This window comes from Hemicordylus capensis, chromosome 7 (assembly GCF_027244095.1).
Source record: "Hemicordylus capensis ecotype Gifberg chromosome 7, rHemCap1.1.pri, whole genome shotgun sequence".
Taxonomy (NCBI): Eukaryota; Metazoa; Chordata; class Lepidosauria; order Squamata; family Cordylidae; genus Hemicordylus; species Hemicordylus capensis.
In genome coordinates, this window is record NC_069663.1 from 20,169,195 (window position 1) to 20,179,114 (window position 9,920).

Here is a 9,920-nt window from a genome sequence, read left to right on the forward strand (position 1 = left end):
ATTTGAATGTGAAGCTATATATGAGTGCTGTGAGATATTCTGGTGCCATAGCTCAGCAGAAAAACATCGAGGTTCCGCTCCGATATGATCCATAGTTGGGGCCATCTGGACTTGCTTTTTGGCTACAGCTGTGATCCATAAACACTGCTTTTAAGGGGAGGGAGGGAGGGAAGAAGGAAAGTACGGAGTTGGGGGGAGGCCACCAGCCACAGGCAAACCCAGATTGGATTGAGGTGTACAGCACTGGGGAAGGTGACATTGGCCCTTTCCTCCGGTATCCCTTCCCATCCAAAACCACCTGCCTGGCGCTTCCAACTATCCATTTATTTATTTATCACATTTGTACACCACCCCAAACTTTCATCTCTGGGCGGTTAACCATAGCATAAAACAAATTAAAGCATATACAAAAAACCTAAAGCAAATTAACAATTAAAACCTTAAAATTTTAAAGAATTTTAAAGCTTGGGTGAAGAGGTGGGTTTTCAAAAGCTTTCTCCAACCCCCTGCCACCCCCCCCAGGGATTGACTTACAGGTATCCTACAAGTATCACATCTGTATGTATTCTCCCAAGGAACAGATAGCCGTTTCAAGGGGCAATTTTAACCGGGGGGGGGGATGGATAAATTCTCAAGCTTGCCTTTGCTCAGTACAAGTTGGGACAAGTCTGATTCTGGGAATGAAAGTTTGGATATCAAGGTCAACAGGATTCCTTGGAGACAAGATTTGAGATGTGCAAGAACATGGGGAGAGTTAGGGGAAGCTGCACCTGTTGGACCTCCCTTTTATACGCCATCATTTCAAATGGATGCCAAGTCTTCTTTTTGCATACGCTCACCTTCAGGAGCAACCTGAATCCACACCCCCACACTCCATCCACTGAACCACACTGCCTCATAGAATACATGATCGGCTGGATATCTTTTTTCAAGTAAGCATTTTATTTCAGCGTTTCAACACAGCCTCAGTATTAGTCTATTTTACATCTGCATGTGTGAAAACTGGTGAATGTGTTAGCAGATTTGTTCCATGAGGAGCAGTAATCGCTCTGCACTCAGGAGCAGAACTGTTTGCATCGGACGGTTATAATCCACGAATGCTAAAAAAAAATCATGGACACGAGAGAGTGGAAGCCAATAATATCCTACATAGAGAATATCCTACATAGTCATGACATTTAGGTCAGAAAACTGTGTCGTGTGAAACAGCTCACAAAGAAATGTGGAAGCGCAGACCTGTGAGCCGATTAGAGTGAGAAGCAGTGGAAATCAGCACTTTGAAAGAATAATGACAAAGGGCCTTTTAAAAACCCCAGATTGTGTTTAAACCTTGTGCCCTGACACCTGAGAAGCCAATGAGGTGATCCCTGGGGCCGCTCTAGAGTTAGTGGCTTCAGACGGTAACCTTGGGTATATTCTACCCACTGCTTCCCTCTGCTGTATGGAAACCTTAAAAACAGGCTAAACATTAAAAACAGGCTAAACACTCTGGGACTTGGTTAGATGTTATTGCTTCTGGGAGGCAGACTGGGAACATTGTGCCTTCTGCTTCAAGAACCATGTCTCAGCAACTTTACTACATCACAGCGGGAAAGAATTGACCAGTAAGAGGGCCCAGTTCATATTAAAAGGGCTTGTAGCAGATGAGATATGGAATGTGAGCACACACAATGCTATGAGGAATCGCCTGGCTATCTTCAGTCCCATGGGAAGGTCATGTTCATACCCAACATTTTCTCCCGATAAACACGGTCAAAGTGTTCACTCTGGGACACCGTCAAGAGGTTCTTCCAGTCTCCGGAGATCCCTGAAACATCACAAGAGGAGGCCATTAACCACAAACAGGTTGTGCCAGATATCCAACTCCTTGAGGGCAACAGCTGTAGACACCCCTTTGACACGGCATTTACCTTTCCTCATTAGTTTTCCTTTACTGTGGTCCATATACATGTCGGGTACTTGGGAGAAGTTGGACATCTTGTTGTCCTTCATCTTCTGGAAGGAGGCATTTTCCACCACCGAGTCAATCTGCTGGCTGTTCAGCTCCTTACCAAGGAAGCGGCAGATCCTCCCCACACTGCTTCGCAGGTCCTGGGGAGGACAAGAGCAGATAACGAGGGCTGAGGGGGCATGGATGCAGGTTGGCGCAAGGAGAGCTACCCTTTTATGAGAGGAGTGGAAAGAGTGTCATTGCGTAGGGTCCATCTGGCAAAGTGGATGCCATGCACATTGGCTTCTCAACCACTACTGTGAGGACAGGAGCAGAACGCAAGTCGCTCTCAATCAGTTGAATGCCTGCCTGTCATCTTAGTATAGGGTATCTCTCAGCTAGCACACAACCAGGGAATGTCCAATCACCTAAGTAGGAGATTTTGAAGAATATCAGAATCTAGGTCCCAGCTCAACTGTATGCATACAGTATGGGCGCTAGCTGTGTTCACACGTACAAAGGCAGAGAGGAGGAGTCCCAACATGTTGGACACCGTAGGATTATCTGCAGAGAATATCACACCTGGCACGCCCTTGACACGTCCCCTTCTTTATTGTGTAGGCCAGTAAGGTATTGTCCAAACTGACTCAAATGAGAGGACATTTTCAGCACGCTTAACTTTGCAAGAGTTTTCATGGTTCCCACAAGAAAGCCATGACAATCAGTCACTTTTCCTTCTAACCTGCTGCTGGCTCAAGGAGGGGTGCATAGGCCTCAGTGGGCAGAGCCCATGCTGTCATTCACCCCCTCCAGCTGGCCAAGTCATGCTTATAGCCCCCTTTGTCTGATGGGGGAGGCACCATAAAGGTGATGGCTGAGGATGCCATGAGTGGCAAGCTGGATCCCACTTCAGAGAAAGGATGTGGTAAGCATGAGCCGGTTGGCCGGAGGGGGTGAATGACAGCTTGGGCAGGACTTACTCCCCGCTTTTGAAGTTGTAAGGATGAGTAAAACTGGCACTCATATGACATGAATAGGGCCCTGGGTTGCATTTTGCCTTAGGCCCTTTTATTTTAAAAGCAAAAATGCCTGACTCAGGAAGAGAGGGACCTCTACACATACTCAAAGGAGCTTGGCCCAGGGTGTGACAATTATTGAAACAAAAGTAGCATTCAGCATCCTCAGAAGCTGAACTTTTGAATAAATGGAGATCTCTAGCCAAGGAGCCAGGTCTCACAATCAGTGAGACCCGGTTTCTAAGGGTGAGCGGGGAGAGTGGGCTTAGCCTGCTCTCCCCGCACAGGAGCAGACAGCTTGCTCTGGGCAGCCGAACCGGCTACCCATATGACTGCCAGCTCTGTAACAGAGCCGGCGGGTGCTGGGGGGAACGGGGGCCGATTGCCCCCCAGAAGCTCCAGCATGCCGCACACAGGGACCCCCACACAGAGACCCCACACAGAGACCTCCACACATGCCCCACACAGAGACCCCCAGAGACTGGAGGTGGCTTTTCACCTCCCCTCCAGCGGGTTACTCATGAGTAGCCACGGCGCGGAGCCGCAGCGCAGCAACTGATTATTTTTAAAAAATGGGTTTGCTGAGTTTGCTTAAAGGGAGGAGGGGTACTTAGGTGGGTTAACTGCCAGGAGGCAACCAGGCTTGCCTGCGAGCCTGGTGGCTCCCACAATCAGCCAAAATCAGGCTGGACTCCCCTAGCCCGATTCCGGCTGATCATAAGAATAACCTCAAGGTGTGAAGTGGGTTTCAGATCTTGGTTTATTTCCAGCAATGCGGTAATCAGTCCCCTAAGCAAGGCTGGTGGCAGCCCATGTACAGCCACTGCCACTGCCACAGCCCCTAGCCCCGCCCCCACATCTGATGTCAGACACGGGGGCCTGGCTAGCCACATCCATGCATCTGACATCAGACACCGGGGCATGGTCTCCCTCCCAATCGGGGCAATACGGCCCCGTTTGGAAGGCAGATCAGACCATGCTGCATTGTGGAGAGCGGGCTGAACTCCGCATGGCTCAATTGGGGAGGGAGGTCGGCCCCACTGCATTGGCAGGAAGGCCAGGAGTGCCTCTCTCTGCCTTTAAAGGCAGGGAGAATTGCTCCAGCCCGCACTGCCAATGCAGCGCGAACCAAATTTGTTCCCAAATGGGGCCGCACGGCCCTGTTTGTGAGTGAAATAATGCTAACACCCAAACATCTGCCATCAAATGCGGGGGCGTGTCAGGGCCACGAGGTGCAGCCCCTGATTGACGGCGTCCCGGGTTCTTTGAACCAGTTTGCCAAGTGGTGGCTCCGCCCCTATGGGTAATAAACCAAAATCAGCCCGTTCAGCCATCATGACTAGTCTGGGGAGGGGGGCCTCCAAAGGCCTTTTGGCTCTAAAATTCCCGAGGTGCCCCTCTGTGTGGAACCAACCAGGGAGGGGACCTTACCTGCTGCATCTCTTCGTAGGTGATGAAGAAGAAGTTGGCTCTGTCCTTCATCTCCATCCAGCCTTTCACGTGGTCAAACCAAGAGCCATAGGGCACTGGAGGAGCAAGGAAAGGGTTGAGCATAACCTGCTCCTTGAATGTCAGAGCTGGAGGGAACCTCAGAGGGCCTCTAGTCCAACCTCTAAAGATGCCCCAAATACTTGTCTTTAAAAGGTATTTGGAGCACATGCGGATATGCCCATTTTGAATGAACAGCCCCCCATCCCGACATGCAATCAACACCAACAAAATGACATGCTAGAAGGTTATGCAAGTCCTGCTGGCCTAATGGAAACCATAGGGTGAGTGGTCAGCAGCTTCCCTACCATTTCCACTCAGGAATTCTTCCATGTGCTCTTGGACTGTTCCAGGGTCTTTGAATACCCTCAAAGCCTTGGAGAAGTAGTAGTGTGAGATCAGCACGTCCTTGGGGTTGCGCAAGGTATAGACCACCTGTGGGAGAGGCGGGGGCATCATTCAGAGGGAAAGCATCCCCTTCTCGGCCCCCACAAGGGTCAGGTGGTTGCTTCCACCCAGAGGCAAATGGCAAAATCGGGTGGGGGGTATTTTATTTGTTTGTTTCTCTCCTGCTCTTCCTCCAAGGAGCCCAGAGAGGCATACATGGTGATGATTATCCACAAAACAACCATGTGAGGTAGGTTAGCCTGAGAGAGATGTGACTGGCCCAGAGTCAGTGAGTTCCATGGCTGAACGAGGATTTGAACTCAGGTTTGCCTGATTCTACGGCAACACTCTAACCACTATACAATGCTTCTTCTTGGAAGTGCCATGTGAGGGGGGAAGTGCTATTTCCCAGTATGAGCGAGGACCAGAAAAAACCCCAAGGGTTTGCCCCTCTAACATGGCAAAGAGGCACCTTTTAACATGGTGATTCGCCTTTTTTAAGCAGGGGGAGAATAACTGGCCCTATCCACCCCCAGCACAGTACCTCCAGTGACTTTTGCTGGTGTCCATATTATGTTTATTTTGGATTGTGAGCCCTTTAGGGAGAAGGATCCATCTTATTTATTTATTTCACTCTCAAATAAATAAATAGTAAATAAATACTAAGGGGAAAGAGTCATTCATGCTTACCTAACAGCAGCAGCAACAGCAACAACAACAACAGGCTGAATATGGCCCCATGATTTGCTTCAGTACATAAGTACCTACAGTACCTTCCTGTAGACGGTCGGTGTCAAGTACACACTGACCAGCATTTCTCATCTGTGACACAGATAGGCAGGAAGAGAGTTTTGCCTTCTCTTACCTTGGCCTTGGAGTTGAGAAAGGATTTAGGGAAAAGCTGGACTGGAAGGTGAGAATTCATCATCCTGGGTGAAGGATATTCAAGGGCAGTCTTCAAGCCCCTAACAAATTCCAACCAGGGTGTCCGTTGAAACAATGGAGTACTGAGTACCCATGTGGGGTCCCCATCATGACGGATCAAACCCAAGATCTCCGCCATCCAATGGGTACCTAGAAGGGAGTTCAGCAATCATGATCTTCCCTCTACTCCCCCCGCCCTTATACCAATCAGAATGGATTTTCTTTAACAGCTAGCTATTCTGGCACCCTGCAATCAGATGCTCAGGCCCAGTGCTGAAGTCACAATAAGGATATCCTTTGGGAGAGTCAGAAGGGCAGGATTTTTGTGCTGTGTTAAAACTCCATATGACAAAGATCTCCCAGCTGACAAAGTCCTGGAAAATAAGGCTGTGTGAAGCATCAGGGCTGAATAGGAATGGAATCCAAGCAGGCCGATTCGGATCGATTCAACACAAAAACAGAAATCGGAAATAGAATCCTACCAGAAGTAATGTTTAAAATCTCATTGCAGAAAATGGGATTTTCAAACTACTGAAATTAGATTTTCAGCAACTGCAATAGATCTCTACCAGAAATCGTTTTACAAATCCCATCATGGAAGAGGGCGATGTCCAATCCTGGACACTGGCAATTCTCATTCTATTCTTTCCCATGATCTGAATATAAACAACAGGCTGACACAGAAATGACTTCTGCAGCTAGAACATACAATATCAGCTCTCAGATGGAAAAGCTCCCTCAGCTCCAGAATTGAAAACAAAGAAAGTCCTGTTCTGCGGGGGTGTAGCTATAATTGAGCAGATGGTTTCAGAGAACCCAGGGCCCCCTACTCGTAAGAGCCCCCCAGCTCCACCCTTCCTATTTTCTTCATGATCTCCCTCAGTCTGAGAGGCCACTAGGGAGAGGGGTGAACATGGGCCCCCTCTCCCCTAGCTATGCCCCTGCCTGTCCCGTCTCCTGCTGGGTAAGTAGCCAACTTCATGTGGCCTTCACCTTCTTTCTATGAGCATCAACTGTGACGCGTTGCTACCTGTGTCCATTCCTACCTGATTTGCTATAAGTAACATTCACTACATCGTCATCCAACAGCTGGAATTCATTTTCCACAAAGCTGAGGTGGTCTGCTGCATAATCGTTGACCATGGGGAAAAAGATCCCCTTGTGGGTGAGATAGGTCACTTCTGACATTGAAAGGCTGCAAAGGGGGAGAGAGAATAAGAAGCACAAGTTTTGGGGTTGTTTTTTCTTTAAAGCCTTTCTAGGTGTTTTACAGGAATCTTGCAGGGTCATTATGGGGATCTAGTAAGCCCTTTTGATTGGGGGTAAACTAGATTTCCCTGGCAATAAACAAAATTATTTTCTCTCTGTGAAAATAATTGGTCTCCTATATTGCATATTGATTTATTGATGAAAGGGCAGGTTCAGACAGAGACCTGTCGACAATCTCCCCATGCAAGATTTTAAAAGCTGCTCTGAAACCTTTTCGATTTTAAGCACCAGCAGTCTGGTTCCATCTTGGTTCAAGTGGAGCCCATCCCTTATGTACAGGCTTTGCTTGCCCCAAAATGTATCCCAGTGCCTAACAAATCTAAACCCCTCCTCCCGGCACCACCATCTCACCCACGCTTTTAGAACCCTTAACTCCACCTGAGTCTCGCTGGCCCTGCATGTCGAACAGGTAGCTCTTCAGAGAATGCAACCCTGGGGGTCTGGGACCTCTATATGCTACCTAGAGGCCTAAATTTGGCTTCCAGGACCTCCCGACTGCATTTCCCAAAATTGTTGGTGTCGAAGTGTACCCTGACAGCTGACTCCTTCCCAGCACTGCCTAACAGTCTATCTAGACCAGTCCTGCTCAACTTTGGCCCTCCTGCAGATGTTGGCCTACAACTCCCATAATCTCTGGCTATTGGCCACTGTGGCTGGGGATTATGGGAGTTCTAGTCCAAAAACAGCTGGGGAGCAAAAGTTGAGCAGGCCTGATCTAGCTGCTGCGTGACGTCCACAACCTTCGCACCAGGCAGGCAAGTCACAATGTGTTCTACATGCGGGTCACAAACCCATCTCTCTATGCCCCTAATGATCTAATCTAAACTCTATGCCCCTAACAATCTAATCTAAATGATTCACTACTAGGAGGCCCCCAACCCCCAGAGTATCTTCTGCGAGAGGATATGAACCAAGGAAGGGTCCCTTCTAAGGGAGCATGCCCCTCAGATTGATTTCCTCCTCCCCCAAGCCCTTCATTCTCCACGAGCTGTCAGCCTGGGAGTGGGATGCCTCTAATCAGATCCCTGAGGATAACACCCACATACCTCTCTGCCTCACTGAGCATCTCCAGGTCAGCCACCTTGGCTTCGAAAGAACGAACTTGTTCCCTGAGAGCCAAGAGCTCTTTGCACCAAGTGGACACACATGACTTCTGACCATCAGGCAGATAGTCATTCCTGGAATGCTCTGTGCAATAGTCTGGACAGCACTCCCTCCCCTGCTGGCATTCAACCTTCAGAATTGGTTTTGTCAGCTATATAGAATATATAAAGCTTGTTTACTTGAAAGCTAGGTCTTAGCTGCAGTTGTCAGCTAAGTAAAGGTTTTAAGTTCTGTCTTCCAAGAAAATTACAAAAGTGGGATAGTAGTCACCTTCTCCTTGTATGGAGTATCTCCTTTGTGATTGAGGAGGACCGCCTGTGTTTCCCGCACACTTCCCTGCTAAACCCCACGCCAAAAACCTTCGAAATCTGTTGGCAAACTCTTGTCGGCAAAGCTCCGCTGAGCAAATCTCCTCTGGTCTGAGGCTTGTTTCTTCACGAATGCATTTGAAAGCGAGTCACCTCAGGAATGTGCCCCCCTCCGTTAAGCTATGTGACTCCCCTGGTGTTAATCCCCCACCCCAACAACTGGCCTGTCCAAAGACACACAAATCTATCCTGCCAGAAAACAAACTCTAACAAACCTAGCTTGTCCTTTCCCCCTTGTTTTCTTGTTGGTTGGTTGATTGATCGATTGATTGTTTGGATAGATTTAATGATTTGCTGGCTAGCTGGCGGGCTTGCTGGCTGTCGTCTTTAGGAGAGAATCCAAAGTTAGTTGCCTCCTCTGGTCTGAGCCTTGTCTTCTCCTTTGAGCTGTTAACTCTGCTGTGCCTGATATTTCTCTTCCTGTGCCTTGATTCAGTTCCAAGAGGGCACTATGTGCTGCTGTGGAAGACACAGACTTCAATATTAGGGTTGCACATTTTGTATTCTTTCTGTTTTGATTTGTACCAAATCCAAATCAAGCCCATTTTGTATTTTGTCTGAAATTAATCCTTCTGGATCAACCCAGTTTTGTTTTGTATCTGAATTAATCCAAAACTGAATCCAAATTAATACAGATTTTAAAATGGGTCACATGGTCAAAAGAGTGGGTGGGGTTTATAGTGCCCAATGAATTTCAAAGGAATTGGGCAAACCGCTGATTTTTGGTTAATTTTTGAAGTTTGTGCATCTTTCCGATTTTCTCCATAAGGTATGATGGAGGTTTCAGGAAAAGTATAGCTTCACGTGGGGTGGGGGGAAAGGGTGGCTCAGAGTGGAGTGTGGTTGGTGGTAGTGCCCTGTTGGTACAAGGAAGCAACCACAATTTTTTCAGAGGAATTTTGCAAAGGGCTGATTTTTAAAGAATTGATGAAGTTACGTATCTTTCAGATTTTCCTTGTAGGGTATAATGGAGGGTTCTGCAGTCCCATAACTCCACTTGAGGGGCACTGGGGTGGCCCAGAGCAAGTGGAAGTGTAGTGCACATAGGGTGCCAACCACCCACATGGGTTGCCAACCCATGAAGTACAGGGTTTTGTTGTTCTAGAGGTGTTCTGAGAGTAGATTCTCTAGTAGCATATGAGAGTGGATTCATGGTTTTTCATTAAAAATCTCATTTGCTACCAGAGAATCTAAACTCAACACTTCAGAAACAACAAAGCCCAGTATCCCAATGGGTTAGCAATCCAGGGGAGTGGTTGGCATCTTCTGTGCATTACACCACCACTCGCTTCGGACCATCCCAGTGCCCCCCAGGTAGAGTTATGGGGCTGCTGAAACCTCCATTATTGCCTCTGGGGAAAAATCTTAAAGATGCGTAAAAAAATCCTAAGAAATTAGCCCTTTGCCTTATTTGGAATCTGGGTGCACCACCCT

At 48.0% G+C, this 9,920-nt stretch overlaps 1 protein-coding gene across 2 annotated transcripts; it reads right to left on the reverse strand.

Moving 5' to 3' along the window:
• Nucleotides 1–921: 921 nt before the first annotated feature.
• On the reverse strand, nt 922–9,403 carry LOC128333416 (sulfotransferase 2B1-like). 2 transcript variants are annotated; one of them, XM_053268917.1, is made up of 7 exons: nt 8,702–9,403; nt 6,792–6,940; nt 5,687–5,895; nt 4,743–4,869; nt 4,378–4,472; nt 1,911–2,091; nt 922–1,807 (listed from the first exon to the last, which is right to left on the reverse strand). In XM_053268917.1, exons 2-7 carry the CDS (start codon nt 6,931–6,933, stop codon nt 1,698–1,700), a joined length of 864 nt encoding a protein of 287 aa, XP_053124892.1. In that variant the 5' UTR covers nt 6,934–6,940; nt 8,702–9,403; the 3' UTR covers nt 922–1,697. The 2 variants fall into 2 exon arrangements, with proteins under 2 accessions (XP_053124892.1, XP_053124893.1); XM_053268918.1 differs by lacking the exon at nt 6,792–6,940 and having other exon boundaries at nt 8,702–9,400.
• Between the last annotated feature and the right edge of the window lie 517 nt (nt 9,404–9,920).

Bases quoted from the DNA above. Each gene is read 5' to 3' on its own strand.
- LOC128333416 (XM_053268917.1), bottom strand. From the start codon at position 6,933: ATGTCAGAAGTGACCTATCTCACCCACAAGGGGATCTTTTTCCCCATG. The intron at 5,896-6,791 runs GTAGGAATGGAC...ACTCCCTTCTAG, and splicing joins TGTTACTTATAGCAAATCAG to GTACCCATTGGATGGCGGAG. The intron at 1,808-1,910 runs GTAAATGCCGTG...GTGATGTTTCAG, and splicing joins AGGAAAACTAATGAGGAAAG to GGATCTCCGGAGACTGGAAG.